This window comes from Vulpes lagopus, chromosome 21, assembly GCF_018345385.1.
Source record: "Vulpes lagopus strain Blue_001 chromosome 21, ASM1834538v1, whole genome shotgun sequence".
In the NCBI taxonomy this organism is placed as follows: domain Eukaryota; kingdom Metazoa; phylum Chordata; class Mammalia; order Carnivora; family Canidae; genus Vulpes; species Vulpes lagopus.
The window spans coordinates 10,332,038-10,353,711 of NC_054844.1; the positions used below are offsets into that span (position 1 = coordinate 10,332,038).

The 21,674-nt window shown below is 33.4% G+C and overlaps 1 protein-coding gene and 1 long non-coding RNA gene across 3 annotated transcripts; both read right to left on the bottom strand.

The window, feature by feature from the left end:
* Window positions 1-3,073: 3,073 nt before the first annotated feature.
* Window positions 3,074-14,395, bottom strand: LOC121480116 (NKG2-D type II integral membrane protein). The gene is made up of 5 exons (XM_041736411.1): window positions 14,371-14,395; window positions 14,175-14,210; window positions 13,648-13,799; window positions 12,322-12,425; window positions 3,074-3,307 (listed from the first exon to the last, which is right to left on the bottom strand). The coding sequence occupies exons 1-5, from the start codon at window positions 14,393-14,395 to the stop codon at window positions 3,190-3,192; spliced, it is 435 nt and encodes a 144-aa protein (XP_041592345.1). The 3' UTR covers window positions 3,074-3,189.
* A 4,300-nt stretch (window positions 14,396-18,695) lies between these two features.
* LOC121479694 lies at window positions 18,696-21,247 on the bottom strand. Of its 2 annotated transcripts, none has more exons than XR_005984801.1 (3): window positions 21,135-21,247; window positions 20,082-20,190; window positions 18,696-18,816 (listed from the first exon to the last, which is right to left on the bottom strand). It is a non-coding gene; the product is annotated as an uncharacterized LOC121479694 (long non-coding RNA). The 2 variants fall into 2 exon arrangements; XR_005984802.1 differs by having other exon boundaries at window positions 20,082-20,186; window positions 21,135-21,244.
* Window positions 21,248-21,674: the final 427 nt, after the last annotated feature.

The following is a 21,674-nucleotide window of genomic DNA, read 5'->3' on the forward strand; positions in this document are numbered from 1 at the left end:
TTTCAATTGCTTATGAGTTCTATGACTGAAGTAATATACTTTTGCCTTTTTTTAAAAGGTAATTTAATGAATAAACTTGCACAAGATTATAAAGTGAGTACATGAGATGCATTACTTTAATTGTCATGTGGTTTGTTTTACTCTAAGACATGTGCACATAATGAAATTTTCCTCCAGTGTGCTTTCCACCTCTCTAAGACCCACCAAGTGTACTTTCTATTTGTTTGCTAGGGCCGTCATAACAAACTATCACAAACAGAGTGGCTTAAAACAACAGAAATTTATTCCCACACAGGTTAGGTGGGCACATGTCTGAAATCAGGGTGTTGGTAGAGTTGTCTTTTTTCTAGAAGCTTCTTTCTTCTGAAGGAGTTAGCTAAACTTTTCCAGGGAGAAAATTAAGTATTATAGATAATTAATAACAATTTTGTAGTACTGTGTATGCTGTAGAATTTATTTACCAAAATGCTAATGTATAGAGAAAATATAGTAAATCTCAGTAAAAATGGAAGATATGCTTAAATTGCCTGAGGCCATGGTGATGATAGTTGACAGTTCTTGGCCTAATTCAAGTATATACCTTCAATTTAACATTGCTACCTTTGCTGCATCTCTGTGGGCCAATTTCTCCCTCATAAGGATACTCTCATTGGATTTAGGGCCGAATCCAATATGATTTCATTGTGATTCTTAATTATATCTATAAAGAACCTATTTCCAAATAAGGTGACATTCTGAGTTCTGGATAGACATGAATTTTAGGGGGACACTATTCAATTCACTACATACTATCTAAAAAAGATTTCTAGGTCTTAGAGAATTTTATTAGGGTATCGGTAAGTGGGAGCTATACAATTGTATTCTAAAAGAGTTCAATGAAATTATAATATACAATACAGTTTGAGAATAATTGGACTATGATGATATACTTCAACTCAATATTACAAATATTTTGATCATGGCATAGAAACTTCTCTGGACTACCTCATTCAGTGTGAAATCAAACCACCAACAACTGAATGGAGCAGTGGAGAGGAGAATCTTTTTTTTAAGATTTTATTTATTTATCTGAGAGAGAGAGAGCAACAGCAGGGGGAGAGGCTGAGAGAGAAGCAGACTCCCCACTAAGCAGGGAGCCTAATGCAGGGCTTGATCACAGATTCCTAGGATCCTGACCTAAGCAGAAGGCAGATGATTAACCAACTGAGCCACCAACATGCCCCAAGAGAAGAAATTTCTGACCATTAGTGATAATATTAGCTAAAACAAATTATTCGAATATTAATAAAATTCTCCTAGTAAGAAGTTTGAAAAGTCAAACACCCTTATAAAACTCTCCTGGAAAAGTGGTAACAATTGTCTACAATTAATTATATATACAGTTAACCAGCTTATTTTTGGATTATGAATGCTATAGTGGTTGAAGATTTGAAACAATTCAGTGATTCTGAATTGCCATAGAACAGTTATCTGTATATCAGATGCCCATACATCCACTTTGTGTTGTACACTATTGTATAGTGAATGCATTTATGAAGCTTTGATAATTGTGCAGCAGAAAGAATTGATATTAAAATTAGAAACTTCAATGTGCTGCTTTGATGGATTATATTTTTCAAGATCACGTCTTTCCAATCTACCATTCTAATTTAAACATTCATTTCAAATCCCTGTATATACAAAACACAACCCAATGTATTACAGTGACAGTAATGAAGATAAGAAATGGAGACTCTGATTATATAGATATACCTCACTTTAAATATCCATATATATGTCCACTTTATTTATTTTTAATAAATTTATTTTTTATTGGTGTTCAATTTGTCAACATACAGAATAACACCCAGTGCTCATCCTGTCAAGTGCCCACCTCAGTGCCTGCCACCCAGTCACCCCCACCTCCTGCCCACCTGCCCTTCCACCACTCCTAGTTCATTTCCCAGAGTTAGGAGTCTTTCATGTTCTGTAAAAGGGGAAAGGAGAAAAATAAGTGGGAAATATCAGAAAGGGAGACAGAATATATGTCCACTTTAAATAGATATACATATATCAATCAGATTATGGAAGTACTAGAAGTTGTGGGTACAAGAAAGACTTCAAGGATGACTCCAGGTTCATGTGTGTTTGTTTGCTTGAGCTTTTTATTTTGACATAATTTTACACTTAGAAAAAGCCGGCAAAAATAGACAAAAGATTATACCTTTATCCAGGCTGTTTAAATATTAAAGTACTATCATATTTACTATATTTTTCCCTCTCTCTATCCCTCTCCCTCCTCCTCCCCCTTTGTGTCCAAGAAATTTGGAAGGTTATCTGTCAGCTTTCTTTCAAAAGTGAGTTGAAGTTATTTTCCTGCAGAAACTATTAGTATTATGAATAGACCAATATTCACCTTTAAATAAATTTTTGAATGCAGTATTTTTGGATTTGGCTGTCAGGCAGGTTGTAAACTAATATGGAGGTTCATTTGTGATTAAAAATACTCAATGGAGATTTTTATTTTCTCCTCCATCTCATCAGAGATCAAGACGAGTACAGGGAAGGCAAAACTTTACATGCACCTATCTTAAGTTTTTAGGTGGGTCTATCCCTTGAACTAAAAAACAGGTTAGCAAAATTTTTGAGTTTGAAAAGTTCTGTAAGCCTTCTTAGTGTAATATTTGTGCACATCTAATAAAATCATAGTTTGAAGTTTAGTTTAACCCTGGATTTCATCAACAGTTTATTAAATGAAAAAATATATCTGTTCATTACAAGAAATTTTACAAAAATTAAACAAAACATTCTTATAGAAGATGAATTATTTAATTATTGACCTTTATTTCCCTGCAAGGTTATTTTTGTGTCACATTATAGATGGAAAAATAATTCAATGACTATTGGCAGAATTTTCTTCTGGAAGTTTTCTTCACAGAGGAGGTCCAGAGAATGGCACTTTTTTTTTTTAAAGGATTTTATTTTATTGTAGTTTTTTGAGAGAAATTAGAATGAGGGAGAGAGCATGAGCAGGGGTGAGACAGAGGGAGAAGCAGACTTCTAGCTGAGCAGGGAGCCCCATCGGCTTGATTCCAAGACCTGGGATCACAACCTGAACTGAAGGCAGACGCTTAACCGACTGAGCCACTCAGGCACCCCAAGAATGGCGTCTGTTTTTTGAATCCTTTATATTTTATAAGTCTTAAGCTTTTACACAATCCTCTGCATGCAGATGTATGTGTTTGGAGTTAGACAGTTTTCAGTGTAACCTTTAAAACTTGATCCATAAACTGCACAGGTTCCATTCTGCATTTCAACCATTGTTAGTCTAGATTAGAGAGAAAGATATGTTATATTTGTGACTTTGTTAATATATAAATATAAAAATGCAATAAAATTTATTTAAATATAGGTATTGAAATAATATCATCTCAGGAGGTCTTACGACCATGCCTTGTCTTTCTTTGTTAAAAGATATGCAAAATATAGCCAACTCAGTTATAAAAGCTAAAGTTTCATTCTTTTTATTTTTCTTTTTATTTTTTATTGGAGTTCAATTTCCCAGCATATAGCATAACACCCAGGGCTCATCCCATCAAGTGCTCCCCTCAGTGCAAAAGTTTCATTCTATTATAAATCACTATTTCACTATTTTTTTCTACATTGTAAATTAGTTTCAGAAATCTTGAATCTTTTGATATATACACCTGGATGAAAAGAAAGTTTTAAAATGGTTTTTTTAAGTGAATAGATTAGAAATGAATTTAGAATTCAATTTAGAAACCAGAAAATGTCATGTTTTATGCAAAAATAAACAATCTCCTTTGATATATGCAACTTTACTTGGTAAGCAAATAAAAATTGTAAAATTCTCTTATAAATTACGTATGTGTGTGTATATATACACACATACATACATAATGTGTGTGTGTGTGTGTGTGTAGGCATTTCATGTAGAAATAGTTATATATGTGTATATATTTTGCCTTGGAAGCTGGTGATTTGTCTTCTGCCAGGAACAGGTGTGAAAATGAAGGTCAAGGAAACAGTGAGGAGGCATCAATGTGAATTTAAATAATAAAATAAAGAAAGATCGTTGTCAGTATGTATTCAGGAGGGCAAGAGAAGAAACTCAGTCCGTATAGAAAACACTAGCTAATATAGGAGAAAAAATTAAGAAATTTTTATTAACTGCTCTTGGTTGCTTTCAGTGTATGCACACTAAAGCCTTATTTTTATATTTATTTATTTATTTATTTATTTATTTATTTATTTTAATTTTTTTATTGGATTTCAATTTGCCAACATATAGCATAACACCCAGTGCTCATCCCAAGTGCCCCCCTCAGTGCCCATTACCCAGTCACCCCAACCCCTTGCCCACCTCCCTTTCTACTACCCCTTGTTCATTTCCCAGAGTTAGGTGTCTCTCATGTTTTGTCACCCTCTCTCATGTTCTGTCTCCTTTTCTGATATTTCCCACTCATTTTCTCTCTTTTCCCCTTTATTCCCTTTCACTGTTTTTTATATTCCCCAAATGAATGAGACCATATAATGTTTGTCCTTCTCTGATTGACTTATTTCACTCAGCATAATACCCTCCAGTTCCATTCACATCGAAGTAAATGGTGGGTATTTGTCATTTCTAATGGCTGAGTAATATTCTGTTGTATACATAGACCACATCTTCTTTTGATGGACTGCTGGGTTTTACCCCAAAGATACAGATGCAGTGAAGTGCTGGAACACCTGCACCCCAATGTTTATAGAGCCTTATTTTTAAATCTCACTTTTTTTTTGTATCCTTCAGTTTCTGCGTGTTTTCCCATGCCTTTTGTATGACATGTCTGCTAGAGTGCTAATTACCCTGAATTGTACTTATTTGCTTATAATCATATATTTGACTGAAGTGCAAAACCCTTGAAAGAACTGTGTCCTATTCATCTCTATAATTATCTCTGCATAGTTCCTGGAAATTGAGTAATACTTTTACAAACATTTATCACATGCATAAACTGAAACTTGTTTTGCTAGCTGTTTTGCTTTTGCTTCTAAAACAAAAATTTATACTTGCAGTGTGGAAAATATTAAGATGAGATGATACAAATTTTATTAGTGTTTCTAGAGAATAAACTGGTTTTTACTAAAAATAAAATTTTAAGCCATACAGAAATAAGGTTATCCCAGGTCAATTCTAAGGTATACTGGGGCCTCCAGATTCCAAATAAATAATGAGGTAGGGTAGGTAGTCCCTGTGACAATAAACATAAGGGGAGGTTTGAAAGAAACAGATGATGGTAAAGGGTTATGCATTGATCCCTGCCCTTAATCATTAGAGAAGCAAAGTAAACTTCAGAATTAGTGATGATAGATATTTTTTTAGGATTATTTATTTTAAAGAGAGAGAGAGAAAGTGGTGGATGGGAAGGGAGAAAATCTTCAAGCAGACTCTTTTCTAAGTGCGGAGCACAATGTGGGGCTTAATATCAGGACCCATGGGATCATGACCTAAGTTGAAACCAAGAGTCTCTGCCCAACTGACTGAGCCACCCAGGTCCTTTGAGAAGAGATTTTTTAAAAGTCATTTAATGATAATTCTGGCTATAGAATAAGAAAGACATTTATTTGAATTCCTACCACAACTATTACTCATTTTATAACTTAGGTGAATTATTATACACTTTAAGACTCTGTTTCTTACTAGCAAAATTAGGTTAAAAATGACCCCTATTACATGGTTTTTAAGAGTCCTCAATGAGAAGATATACATAGAGTACTTAAAACTGTGTCTGACAGAAAGAAAGCACCTAATTAACTCAACGTTAGCACTAATATGTTGTAATGTTTTTATTACGTAGCACAGAATTAAAGGTTCAAATAAGTAAAATATACTTGAAATAAGGAATTACAAACTTTTATAGTCTAGACAATTTCTGTTTCCTCTTTGCTATTATGAGACGAAGGGCAGCAAAGGTGACAAGCCACTTAGGTTTTACTCCTGAACTTTGTGCTAAAATGTTGAAATTATTAAGTGATGTAGTGAAAAGTAAGGTGTCCTAAGTGTTATAAGCAACCTTTTAAGAGAGCTTCCTTAGCTATTAGATATCCTACTCCAAAGGAGTAAGGCTATATTCATAAGCTTTATGAGCATTAGGATATTGTCACTTGGTTCTGCTGTACACAGTTGAGCTGTATAATCAAGTGGTTAAAAGAGCAGGCTATAGAAACAGAATACATAGTATATCTGGGAGTCCAGAAAAATCAAGACAGTTGAAGTTCACAGGCCACAGTACTTGATATGAGAGAGTTGAACAAATAAAGAAAACAGGATATGCAGAACGTCTCACTTGAGTATTCAGCAGAGTATTGATTAATGTACATAAGAAAAGTACCCAAGAACAAAGAAGAAATTACCTAGTGCTTGCACAGGGTCTAGAATCATGCCTATTTTCACCAGCCATATGATAAAACTTCATATTTCAAAAGGCTTTGGGTAGATTACTTAGAAGTGTCTTGCTTCAGTAGTAGAAGATAATTAATTGTCGACTGAGCATCCTTTTTTAAAAAACAGATTTTATTTATTTGAGAGAGAGAAAATATGAGTGGCGGAGAGGGGTAGAGGGAGAGGGAGAAGCAGACTCTCTGTTGATCAGGGAGCCTGAAGCAGGGCTCAATCCCAGGACCCTGGGATCATGACCTGAGCTGAAGGCAGACACTTAACTGACTGAGCCACCCAGATGCCTCTAGACTGAACATCCTAATAATGCTTAAAAGCAAGGCCAAAACAGATCAAGTTGTTTCTAAGTGACTTATTTGTGTCTCAGAAAAAAAACAAACTCATGTTTTATAAATAAAAAATACATAGCAACAAAAAGATGAAATTCACAGTCTATGAAACTTAATAGAAAAATACATGTTAAGCAAAAAAACAACATAGTATGACCATAATGAGAAAAAAAAATCCATCAAAACTGACCCAGAACTAACACAGATGTTAGAATGAACAGACAAGGACATTATGTCAGCTGTCGTGGCTGAATTCTGGATATTCAAAAAAGTGAAAGAAATACATAGAAGATTAAAAAATCAGCCAAATCAAACTTCCAAAATGAAAAGGTCAATGTCTGAGATAAACTATAACTTGAGAGGGTAGTGGATATTAGACATTGTAGGAGAAAAGATAAACAAATTTGAATTCAGGATGACAGAGTATTTCCAAAATGAAACACAAAGAAAAAACATAGAGTGCCAGTTAACTTCATCCCGATTTCAGTTTGCTTAGTGTACCTGTAATTGTAGTGTTTCTGAGGGGGAGGAAAGAGAAATGAAAGAGAGATATTTGAAGAAATAATGGTAGTAAATTTTCTAATTTTTCTTGAAAATTACAAACTCATAGATCTAGGAGTCTCAACAAAATGCAAGCATAAGAAATACGAAAAACAAACAAACAAACAAACAAAAACTGGGACACCTGGGTGGCTCAGTGGTTGAGTGTCTGCCTTCCCCCCGGGGTGTGATCCTCGAGTCCCAGGATTTAGTCCCACGTTGGGCTCCTTGCATGGAGCCTGCTTCTCCCTCTGCCTGTGTCTTTGCCTCTTTCTCTCTCTGTGTCTCTCATGAATAAATAAATAAATATTTTTTAAAATACTAATCTAAGGCATTTTATAAACAAATCAAATCCAGTTATAAAGAAAAGTTATTACATTAGCCAGAAGGAGGGAAAAATATGTATTACAGAGTAGCTAAGTGGATTAAAAATGAGATACATCAATATGCTGCAAGCAAGAGACTTACTTTACTTTGAGGACACATATAAGCCAAAAGTGAATGATTGGAGAGTGATATTCCATGCAAATGATAACCAAAAGATAACAGGGGTGACTACAGATACATCAGACCAAATAAACTTTATGTCAAAATCATTTATATATAGATAAGAAGATCACTATATTGTAGTAAAGGGGTCAGTTAAATCAAGAGGATAAAATAATTTTAAGTATATATTCACCCAATGTTGGAGCACATAAATATATAAAGCCCATATTAACAGAATTGAAAGGAGAAATAGATAGCAATATAATAACATAGGATATTTCAATATTGTACTTTCAACATTGAAGAGATCATGGGAAAACTAATAAGGAAACAGTAAATCTGAATAATACAATAGACCAAATGAACCTAACAGACATATTCAGAACATTCAGTCCAACAGAAGCAGATTACCCATTCTTCTCAAGATCACATGAAACATTTTCCAGGATAGATTATATGTTGAGCCCCAAACAAGTCTTAACAAATTTAAGTTTAAAAATCATATCTAGAATCTTTTCTGACCACAATGGTAAGAAATTAGAAATCTATAACAAGAGAAAAACAGAGGGGCAGCCCAGGTGGCTCAGTGGTTTAGCGCTGCCTTCACCCCAGGGTGTGATCCTGGAGACTCGGGATCGAGTCCCACATCGGGCTCCTTGCATGGAGCCTGCTTCTTCCTCTGCCTGTGTCTCTGCCTCTCTCTCTCTCTCTCTCTTTGTGTCTCTCATGAATAAATAAATAAAATCTTAAAAAAAGAGAGAAAAACAGAAAATTTCACAAATACATGGCAATTAAGCAACATGCTCCTGAACAACCAATGATTCAAGGATAAATAAAAAATCAAAAAGGGCATCAAAAAGTGTCTTGAGATGAAAAAATGAAAACACAACATGCCAAAACCTATGGGATACAGGAAATCAGTTCTAAGAGCGAATTTTATAGGTATAAATGCCTACATGGAGAGAAAAGATCTCAAATGAACAACCTGATGTATGTAATATATATTATCTAATAATATATATCTAGTAATATATATTATCTAATAATATATCTAGTACACTATCTTGGCCATAGTTAACAATACTATATTATATACTTGAAAGTTGCTAAGAGAGTAAATCTTAGATGTTTTCACACACACACACACACACACACACACACACAAATTGTGGTCACCTGAAGGTGATAAATATATTAACTAACCTTTATGTGATAATCATTGCACAAAACATATGTGTATCAAATCATCAAATTGTACATCTTAAACTTATATAATGTTATATGTTAATTATATATCAAGAGAGTTAGAAAAAATAGCACAAAGTTTAGTAAGGGAGAAATGGAATTATACCACTGGAAGAATTCTATCATATACATAAGTGATATAATACTGGTTAGTAAATAAGTCAGTCAGAGAAAGACAAATACCATATGATTTCACTCATATGTGGAATTTAAGAAACAAGAGAGATGAACATAGGGGAAGGGAAGGAAAATAAAATAACAAAGAGGGAGGTAAACTCTTACTCTAAGGGACTCTAAGGGACTCTTAACTCTAGGGAACAAATGGGGTGGCTAGATGGGGTAACTGGGGATGGGCATTAAGGAGGGTATGTGATGTAGTGAGCACTGGGTATTATATGCAACTGAACAACCCCTGAAATTAACAATACACTATATGTCAACTAAGTTGAATTTATTTATTTATTTATTTTTAAAGATTTTATTTATATATTTATTTATTCGCGAGAGACACAGAGAAAGAGCGAGAGAGGCAGAGACATAGGCAGAGGGAGAAGCAGGCCCCATGCAAGGAGCCGGACATGGGGCTCTATCCTTGAACTCCAGGATCACGCCCCCAGTGGAAGGCAGGTGCTAAACCGCTGAGCCACCCAGGGATCCCAACTAAGTTGAATTTAATTTTTTTTTAAAGATATATTCAATAAGCTACAGAACAAACTGAAACAAAAAACAAATAGCACTAGCTAAAAGCTAAGAAAAGAGATAACATGTTAGCATAAATTAAAATGTTTTTAAAAGATTGAGAAAGAAAGCAGGAATATACAGCAAATTGGATGACTAAAAACAAATAGCAAGATAAAGGCATATTAATCATGTAAATAATCACAGAAAGTAAATGTCTTAAGCTTCCCATTAAAAAGGCAGAGATTGTCAGATTGGATGAAAAAAATGTCTCCAATTGTATTCTGTCTATAAGAAGTTTACTTTTTATTTTAAAGATTTTTATTTGTTTGAGAGACAGAGAGAGTGCGCGCGCGAGAGAGAATGCACGCACATGTGGGGGGAGGGGCAGAGAGTGAAGCAGGCTCCCCAATGAGCAGGGGGCCCAAATGGGGCTTGATCCCAGGAGCCTGAGATCATGACTTAAACTGAAGGGAGACACCTAACAGACTGAGCCACCCAGGCACCTCAAGAGTTTACTTTTAATATAAATGCACACACAGGTTAAAAATAAAGGAATGGAAAATAAAGACCACATTAACACTAATCAAAGAGAACCTGGAATGGCTATATTTATAATTGATAAAATAGAATTTCATAGCACAAAATGTCATTATGGAAAAAGAGCTCATTACATAATGATAAGAGTCATAACTCATTAAGAGTATGCAACAATCCAATAACTTATCAATAGAAATTCAGAATATATTAGGAAAAGATTGTTTGAAATGCAAGTAGAATGCATAAATCCATAATTATAGTCCAAAATTTCAATACCTGTCTCAGTAATTGATAGAACAAGTAAAAAATCAGAAAGGTTATAGAGGGCTTGAGGAACACTCTCAACCAATTTGACTTAACTGAAATTATAGGCCACTCTACACAAGAAGGGAGTAATATATCTTCTGTTCAAGTGCAGATAGAACATTTCTAAAGATAGGCCAGAGTTTTGTCTTTAAAACCAATCTCAATAAGTTTAAGTAGACTCAAGTCATACAAAGAATGTTTTTTGATAAAATGGGACTAAATTAGAACTCAGTAAAAGAAAAATCTCTGGAAAATTCCCAAATGTTGGAAACTAACACACTTCTGAATAATCCATGAATCAAAGAAGAATGCAAAGGGGGAATTTAGAAGCTATTTTGAACTGAGTGAAAATGAAAACACAATATCTCAAACCATGTGAGGCTATTGCTAAATTATTTCACATATTAGTAGCCAGACTGCTTCTATTAGAAAAAAATAAAATCAAAGATCAGTTTTCACTGAAGAAACTATGGTGATTCCCCCCCCTTTTTAGGGGTGAGGCAAATGGGAGTCCTTTAATACAGCTGAAGGTCAAATGAGGAGTCTATGTGAGTGAATGCTGAAAGAAATACAGTGGAAGTGGGGAGCAGAAACTAATGAAATAAAAGATTGAAAAATAAATGGTAAATAAGCACAAAAAGGATGTTCATCATTGTTTTTCATTAGGGAAGTGCAAGTTACATTCACGATGAGATACTACTACACACCCATTAGAATGGCTAAACTGTAAGGGATTGATTGTAGCAAGTGTAGACCAGGATGTAGAGCAACTAGAACTTTCAAACACTGCCAGAGAGGCCAGAGAGTGTGTAAAATGGCATAGTCACTTTGGATAATAGTTTGGCAGTTCTTAGAAAGTCAAACATACCTATTATATTACCCAACCATCCCACTCCTAGGTGTTTATATAAGAGAAAAGAAAGCATATGTTTATGTAAAGAGTTCTATACGAATATCCATAGCAAGTAGCTTTATTGTTAATAGTCAACAACTGGAAAGTACTCACATATTCATCAACAGATGAAAGGATAAACAAGTTGAGCTACACTTAAAAATGGAATATTTCTCAGGAATAAAATAAGTTATTTTTTATATATGCTATGAGGTGACTGAATCTAAAAATGATTATACTGAGTGAAAAAACCATACATAAGAACAGAACATACAACAGAACTTCATTTATTTTAAATTCCATAAAATGCAAATTAATCTACAGTGAGAGAAAGTGGTTAGTTGCCCGGGGACAGGAAGAGGTAGGTATAAAGGGGTAGGGAGGAGAAATTATTGCAAGGGTGCAAGGAGAAAGTTTTGCAAGTGATAAATATGTTAATTATTTTGATGTTATTAATGGTTTTGTGGATATATACATTTCTCAAAAATTTTCAAATTGTACACTTTAAATATGTACAGTTTATCGAATGTAATTATACCTCAACAATTCAGGTGATAACTTCAAGAAAGAATATGATACCTAGCCTCTCTGCTTAGTCTCTTTATCTGTAAAATGGGCGTAGTCATAGGATTAGACTTACTTTGCACAGTACTTGGCACATAGTAATAATTAATATTACTCATTATTATTGGTATTGGCTGCTCTGCTTCACAATCTCCTAAACTTAGGTCTTTAGAGTATTTTGCTGAATCTATTAGAATATGGGAACATCCTGGCATTGCATGAAGTAACATATGATAATTGAATGACCATAGGGATAACTTAGGGACAAATCCACAAATAGACACCTATTATTACAGACTTACTGATTGGGCAAGAGAATGGTGCCATCTTCCCACTGCCAGGATCCATTTGTTGGAATTTGTATTAGTCCCATCCAATGATATGATTTTACCAATTTAAAGAAATCCTATTGGAGACCATAAATAAAATCAGTACTCAGAATTTTAGTAAATACAAAGCCATAATCATTTAATCATTTCCCCCCCACATTTGGGGAAATGCATTCTGTCCTCTAGCCTATTTCTCACTTAAGCACTGTACATAATACCTATAATTTCTGTGCTTTATTATTTTTATTTATTTTTACTTATTTTTTATTTTTATTTTTTTAAAATTTTAAAATTTTTATTTTTTAATTGGAGTTCAGTTTGCCAACATATATCATATCACTCAGTGCTCATCCCATCAAGTGCCCTCCTCAGTGCCCATCACCCAGTCACTCCAACCCCCCGCCCACCTCCCCTTCCACTACCCCTTGTTTGTTTCCCAGAGTTAGTAGTCTCTCATGTTCTGTCATCCTCATTGATATCTTCACTCATTTTCTCTCCTTTCTTCTTTATTCCCTTTCACTATTTTTTATATTCCCCAAATGAATGAGAGCATATAATGTTTGTCCTTCTCCGATTGACTCATTTCACTCAGCATAATACCCTCCAGTTCCATCCACGTCAAAGCAAATGGTGGGTATTTGTCGTTTCTAATGGCTGAGTAATATTCCATTGTGTACATATACCACAGCTTCTTTTTTTTTTTTTATAAATTTATTTTTATTGGTGTTCAATTTGCCAACATATAGAATAACACCCAGTGCTCATCCCATCAAGTGCCCCCCTCAGTACCCGTCACCCAGTCACCCCCACCCCTTGTCCACCTCCCCTTCCACCACCCCTAGTTCATTTCCCAGAGTTAGGAGTCTCATGTTCTGTCTCCCTTTCTGATATTTCCCACTCATTTTTTCTCCTTTCTCCTTTATTTTTAATTTTTAATTTTTAAAAAAGATTTTACCTATTTGAAAGAGAGAGCAAGCTAGAGAAAAAGAGAAAGAGTGAGTGAGCACACAAATGAGGGGAGGGAGAAGGGCAGAGACAGAGGGAGAAGCATACTCCCCCTGAGCAGGAAGCCTGATGCGGACTCAATCCCAGGACCCTGAGATCATGACCTAAGCTGAAGGCAGACATTTAACCGAGCCATCCAGGTGCCCTTGTGCTTTCTTATTTTTGATGCAGAAAGATTTAGGGTGGATATATCTGAGTCTTAGTGCCTCTCTTATGTTTCAGACTTATATTGCAGTGAGCTGTCTCATATGTTAGGACTAAATATAGGAATGGAAATTAAAACATATACTCAACCTGGTCCTCTCTGCTGTATATCTTCAGAAGACTGGAATTTTGAGACCTACAAGAAGCTTGGCTCTGATACCAGCTTTTACTCTCATTAAAAAATTGGTAACAGCTGTTTCTATAACATATCCAGTTTTTAGGACACGGACCACAATAACTTTCTAGAAAGAAAGAATATATTATTAATTCTGTATAAATCTGAACATTATAGCAGATTTTGTCTAGATAGGTTAAATACTTTTTTATTCCAACTCTAACATTCCAGATAAATCAATTTGATCATCTCCAATAACATATCTTTACACATTTGCGTATACAGAGAGAGATGCCAAAAATAGATATCTTTTGCTCTTTGGAAGCATTCTTGTTGTTAAAAAATAAAAAAGTAAAAAAAAATTGGAATATATGGATTATGGACAAGAAGTAATCATTTTCTCATACATTCTCTTGTTTACACTATTGGATACATGCTAATACCCAATCATATAGAGATACATATAATTTTTACTTCAAAATATTAGAAAATTTTCACATACCTTGCAAAGAAATTGGAGCTTCCTGGTTGAATAATGCTATTAAAATAATAATTAAGAGGATTTAGAGGTACAAACTTCCAGCTATAAAACAAATAAATCATGAAAATAGAAAGTACAGCTTTAAAAAAATCTTAAATCACAATTTTTTTCAAATAATTTTCATTTTGCTTGTTTATTCTAATTTCATATTACTTGCTTTTTTCCTTTTCTTGATTATTCATGTTGGTAACACCAGCAGAACAATAAATATTACACAACAGCAATGATAGTAAAAATTCTTGCCTTTTCTAACTATAATGAAAATGCTGCTATCATTTGTCAGTAAGTATAATGATAGTTTTCTGAATAAATATACATTTGAAAAACAGTATTTATATTTTAGAGGTCTTAAATATTAAGTTCTTTTTAATTAAGAATTCAGTGACTTTTTATCCAAAACTTTTTCAACAATATGCATATGATAACACAATCTTTCTCCTTTGATTACTGCATACAGTACATTTCCTTCCTATAATCAACTCTTATAAAGTGACATTATTTATTAATCATTTATTTTTTAACATTTAATGAAAATTCATAGGTGGGAAGAATCTGTTGTTTTCCTTTCTGTGTGAGCTATTTCAGGCACTATTTTCAATGATATTCTGGCTTTATAAAAGACAGAATGCTTATCTTCATCAGTTGCATTCTGAAACATTTCTGTGAATGGCAATCAAGTTGTTGCTTTCACACTGTTTAAGAACAAAACTCTGAAAGATATTTTATATTTCCTTTCCCTTTTGTTTCCATTTCTTTTTTTAAATAATAAATTTATTTTTATTGGTGTTCAATTTGCCAACATATAGAATAACACCCAGTGCTCATCCCGTCAAGTGCCCACCTCAGTGCCCGCCACCCAGTCACCCTAAGCAATTGATTTTTTAAAGGATTTTATTTATTCATTTGACAGAGAGAGAGACAGCACAAGCAGGGGGAGTGGCAGGCAATGGGAGAAGCAGGCTCCCGATTAGCAGGAGCCCTTTGCAGGGATGGATCCCAGGACCCCGAGATCATGAATTGAGCCAAAAGCAGATGTTTAATTAACTGAGCCACCAGGCACCCTAAGCAATTGATTTTTTTCATTTATTCCTATATTCCTTATGTACCCTAAGAACTTTAAAAAAAAAGAACTTTAAATAAGCTTTTCAAGAAATTGCTACTTTTAAATTATGGTAATTAATCTTTCAATAGTCACATTAAATGCATAAATATCAGGAGATAATTTACATCTTTAAAATGTCTTTTCCCATTATACATCTTATTTTATGTTCATCAATACAACTTCAATAGGTTTACTTCTAGAGTTTTTAATCAAAAAGTTACTTCTGTCTTTAAAAAAATTTTGGTCTTATGTATATGGCATTTTTATTTCATCACATTTTTCTTGTTTTTGTAGTTGGTAAGGCAATTGATTTTTTAAAGGATTTTATTTATTCATTTGACAGAGAGAGAGACAGCACAAGCAGGGGGAGTGGCAGGCAATGGGAGAAGCAGGCTCCCCGATTAGCAGGGAGCCCTTTGCAGGGATGGATCCCAGGACCCCAGGATCATGAATTGAGCCAAAAGCAGATGTTTAATTAACTGAGCCACCCAGGCACCCTAAGCAATTGATTTTTATATCTTACTTGCAATAAAGTCCTCATATCAGATTTCCTTATTATTTGTCATATTTTGAATGAAGCTTTTGAGGGCTTTAAAAAATATCTTAAATCACAATTTTTTTCAAATAATGTTCATTTTGCTTGTTTATTCTAATTTCATATTACTTGCTTTTTTCCTTTTCTTGATTATTCATGTTGGTAACACCAGCAGAACAATAAATATTACACAACAGCAATGATAGTAAAAATTCTTGCCTTTTCTAACTATAATGAAAATGCTGCTATCATTTGTCAGTAAGTATAATGATAGTTTCTGAATAAATATACATTTGAAAAACAGTATTTATATTTTAGAGGTCTTAAATATTAAGTTCTTTTTAATTAAGAATTCAGTGACTTTTTATCCAAAACTTTTTCAACATTATGCATATGATAACACAATCTTTCTCCTTTGATTACTGCATACAGTACATTTCCATTCCTATAATCAACTCTTATAAAGTGACATTATTTAATAATCATTTATTTTTTAACATTTAATGAAAATTCATAGGTGGGAAGAATCTGTTGTTTTCCTTTCTGTGTGAGCTATTTCAGGCACTATTTTCAATGATATTCTGGCTTTATAAAAGACAGAATGCTTATCTTCATCAGTGCATTCTGAAACATTTCTGTGAATGGCAATCAAGTTGTTGCTTTCACACTGTTTAAGAACAAAATTCTGAAAGATATTTTATATTTCCTTTCCCTTTTGTTTCCATTTCTTTTTTTAAATAATACATTTATTTTTAATTGGTGTTCAATTTGCCAACATACAGAGTAACACCCAGTGCTCATCCCATCAAGTGCCCACCTCAGTGCCCGCCACCCAGTCACCCCCACCCCCCACCCTCCTCCTCTTCTACCACCCCTAGTTTGTTTCCCAGAGTTAGGAGTCTTCCATGTTCTGTCTCCCTTTCTGATATTTCCCACTTACTTTTTGTTTCCATTTCTATTTATTCCTCCTTACAGTTAGTTGTTCAGTGCTCCCTTTGAAGCTACTGTATCACATTCAATGCAATCTCTAGCAAGATATTAACAGTATTTCTCACAGAGCTAGAACAAACAATTCTAAATTTTGTATATGACCATTAAAGACCCGAATATCCAAAGTAATCTTGGGAAAGAAAAGCAAAGCTGGAGGCATCACAATTCCAGACTTCAAATTATATTACAAAGCTGTAGTGATCAAGACAGTATGGTCCTGGCACAAAAACAGACACATAGATCAATACAATAGAACAGAAAACCCAGAAATGAACCCAGAACTCTATGGTCAACTAATCTTTGACAAAGCAGAAAAAGAGTATCCAATGGAAAACGGACAGTTTCTTCAACAAATGGTGTTGGGAAAACTGGACAGCAACATGCAGAAGAATGAAACTGGACCACTTTCTTACTCCATACACAAAAATAAATTCAAAATGAATGAAAGACCTAAATGTGGGACAGGAAACCATGAAAATCCTAGAGGAGAACAGAGTCAATAACCTCTTTGACATTGGCCATAGCCACTTCTTACTAGTACATCTCCTGAGGCAAGGGAAACAAAAGCATAAACAAACTACTGGAACTTATCAAAATAAAAAGCTTCTGCATCGTGAAAGAAACAATCAACAAAAACTGAAAGGCAACCTATGGAATAAGAGAAGATATTTGCAAATGACATGTCTGATAAGGGATTAGTATTCATAGCCTATGAAGAACTTAGAAAACTCCACACCCAAATAATCCACTTTAAAAATGGGCAGAAAACATTAATAGACATTTTTCCAAAGAGATATCCACTTTTCCAAAGAGACATCTGTTGACATGTGTAAATAGATACATGAAAAATGCCCAACATCACTCATCATCGGGGAAATACAAATTGAAACTACAATGAGATATCACCAGACACCAGTCAGAATGGCTAAAATGAACAATAGAGGAAACAACAGATGTTGGCGAGGAATTGGAAAAAGGGGAACCCTCATGCATTGTTGTAGGAATGCAAACTGGTGTGGCCACTATGGAAAACAGTGTGGAGGTTCCTCAAAAAGTTAAAAATAGAACTATCCTACCATGCAGCAATTACACTACTAGGTATTTATCCAAAGGCTAAAAACATACTAATTTGAAAGGATGTGACCACTGATGTTTATAGCAGCATTATCAACAATAGCCAAATTATGAAAAGAACCCAAGTGTCCATTCATCAGTCAATGGACATTTGGATCTTTTCATTTTATATATATATTATACAATATATAGTGGAATAATATATACATATATATATTATGAAAGAGTATTATGCCAAATGAAATCAATCAATCAGAGGAAGATGAATATCATATTTCACTCATATGTGGAATTTAAGAAACTAAACAAATGACTATAGGGGACAAAAAGAGGCAAACCAAGAAACAGACTCTTATCTATAGAGAACAAACTGATGGTTACCAGAGGCGGGGTAGTTGGGGAGATGGGTTAAATGGGCGATCAAGACTGAGGGCCCTTGTGATGAGCACTGGGTGTTGTATGTAAGTATTGAATCACTAAATTCTAAACTGAAACTAATATTACACTGTATGTTAACTAATTGGAATTTAAATAAAAACGTGAAAACAAATCAAGAAACTGCTGTCTCAATTGTCATCACTATGTTAGTGATAATCTCATTTGTATGACACGAAAAAAACCCTAAATTGAACAGTTTCTGCTAATTTTATTATATATTCCATTATTATATTAGAATTAATTTCATTTCTGCTTTCTTAATCAGGATAAAATTGAATGTTTATCACTTATCTAATCATATATTCCAAGATTCATTTCAGTATATTGAGAGAAGATAAATGAAATATTGAACTTACAGTTTTCTCCACATTTGCTGGTGATTAATGTAGGCTTTTTCTTTTGCCTTCGTGGAGAAGTACCATGTGTTACCGGTTCAGAGTTATAATTAAGGATTTCATTCATCTCTGGTGAAAAACAATTCAGGCCAATAAGAATCATAGCCTTTCAGTCTTTTGGGTCATAAGTTTTTACAATTTAACTTGTCATACTATCACACTATTCATATCTTTTAAAAGTATAACATCAAGTAACTTTGTTTTATATTACTTCTTTATGATTTTTGCACTTTGTAATATGAATAAAATTATATTTATTCTCTTGAAATATCTTTAGTAAGATCTTATAAAGTAAGTTAATTCTTAATGAAATCTATCATTAATATGGAGACAGTGTATAGTAACAAGGACAGGGGCTTAGGGAGTTAGACGTGTTTAATTCATAGAGTGACACTTGCTAAATTAATAACTTTACAAATTATTAAAAAAGAAGGAAGGAAGGAAGAGAAAAGAACTAAGGATATCAATACAGCTTATTATAAGTATTTTTAAAGGTGAATTAAATAATATGCTCTCTTCCTGAAATAACAATCATTACTAAATCTGTAAAAACTTTTTATAATAAAATGTTAGTACTAATTATCTTTTATACCTAAAATTAAACTAAAATATTGTTTCTACACACCATATGTAATTTAATTATCAAACATGTGAAGAGGGTAGGTATTGCTTTATGGAATGAAGAAATGGAATATTATAGGTGACCAAAATCATATTGTGTATTTAATATAATGCCAGAGATAGAAATCTACTCACGTAAATGTAGCATGTTTCATATCTCCATTTGGTAGAAAAGGGAAACTTAAGCACATAGAAGCTGTGGATTATCCCAGATCTCAAAGCTAAAGACTGGTAAAATTACGATATTTGATTAAAATTCTTCTAACTGCAAATCCTTATACTGTCACTCTTTCAGGCTATCTTAAATTGTGAAAGATTTTACTTTAGGTGTTTAATGAAAAAAAGGAGGGAAAAAGCTTTCAAGTTTTGAAAAATCCATTTAAAATATAACATGAAATGAACATAAGAATCAGAATAATTTGCTTTCTTATGGCTTGTATACTTGTATCAAATTCTTAGTATCTTAAAATTATGCACAGACCAAATTGCACATTTATATAGAAAGTACTGGGACACCTGGGTGGCTCAATAGTTGAGCATCTGCCTTTGGCTCAGAGTGAAACCAGGTTCCCAGCATCGAATTTCGCATCAGGCTCCTTGCATGGAGCCTGCCTCTTTTCCCTCTGCCTGTGTTTCTGCCTCTCTCTCTCTCTGTGTCTCATGAAAAAATAAATAAAATATTAAAAATATATATATATATAGAAAGTACCTACCCATGCTGTGATGAGCCCACCGATCTCGGACCAACTTCATTGTTTAGTTATGACTGTGTACCCTAGAGATTAATCCAAAATCTTCATTTTGAAGATGATCTATATCTTCCTTAGAAAAATGACAATACAAAAATATTTCTCCCATTCATATATACAAAGGGGAAAAAATGAAAATAAGAGTTCATATAAATCCAGGAAAATTATTTTTTTACATTTCTCTTAGTTATAAAATAATAAATAACTATTTCAAAAATATACTGGGTATTTTTAATTTACCCATATTAAATTACTTAATCAAAAATATTTTCCATCACTGACCTTGAATGACACACACATAGTTCTCTATTTATAGTTATTTTATTTTATTTGGTGGCAATTTTTTTTTGCAAGGCAAATTTGAGTAAGATATATGGATTTTTTAAAATGTTTTTTCCTAGTACATATTAATTCAACTTCTGTCTATACTGTCAACATTATCATCATTTATAGGTTATCATCACCATCATTATTAGCAAAAAATAATCTCATATTTATTTATATAGTAACATCTTATAATGTCCAGAAGAGCTATCAGAAAAAAAATGGCTAATAAGTATACATAGTGCATAGATTTAAAAAAAAGCTGTTTCATATTTGATCGTGGTAGTAGGAAGCAACAACATGTTTTTCATTTTGCAAATAAAGTTCTGTATCAGAAGGTAAGTGCCCTGTACAGGAGCAGAAAACTCATTCGTGAGAATTCAAATGGAAATTCAATCCTCTAATCTCAAATGAAGATTCTTTCTTCTAGTTTTGTTTAATGACAAGACTCCATCTTACAGCAGCATCATAAATTCTTATTCTTCAGTAAGTATAACCTGCCTACTCATTATTGAATGCAGTGAACAACAGTGTATATCTCAGAAGTAAGAAGCAATTCAAACACTTAAGAAGCAATTAAAATTATTTTATGGTGCAAATATTTTTGGAAACTTTCTTGAGTTTGAAACCTCAAAAATTTATCATTTTTTTGAATAACAGTTGTTAGAAACACAAACACACACAAAAACACACCTGATCAAAGAAGGAAGGTCTTGATTCCTGTGGATAAAATTCTCCTATACAACTGAAAAATTTAGACATGTCCTAAGTTATCACTTTAGAACTAAAATTGGAGATGTACAGTCAATTCTGATTCCTGAGAAAGATATGACAAATGTTATTGTAATCTCACCTTATGAAGAAGCATAACACAAACCACAGTACTTCCACCTTATCACAGCACAGAAAATTCCACTGAGTGGTGAAAAAACTGCAAGGTATTAATGTGATTTTATGACTTAAATGATCAATTCGGTCATAAGAATTTTCCCAGAGTTTTGAGAAACTAATGGTAAGATTAGATCATCTCTTTCTGAATTAAAAGTGAAAAATTGTCCTAAAATATGGTTGTAAGTACTGTGTGGGAAAATAAAAGAAAAAAATGTTAACTTCTTAATCATTTTGTGCATGTGCCACTATAAATTTGAATGGAATCAATTATGCTGTATCTTATAAGTTAGAGCTATACAAAGATATCTTTCATATATATATATATATATATACATACATGTA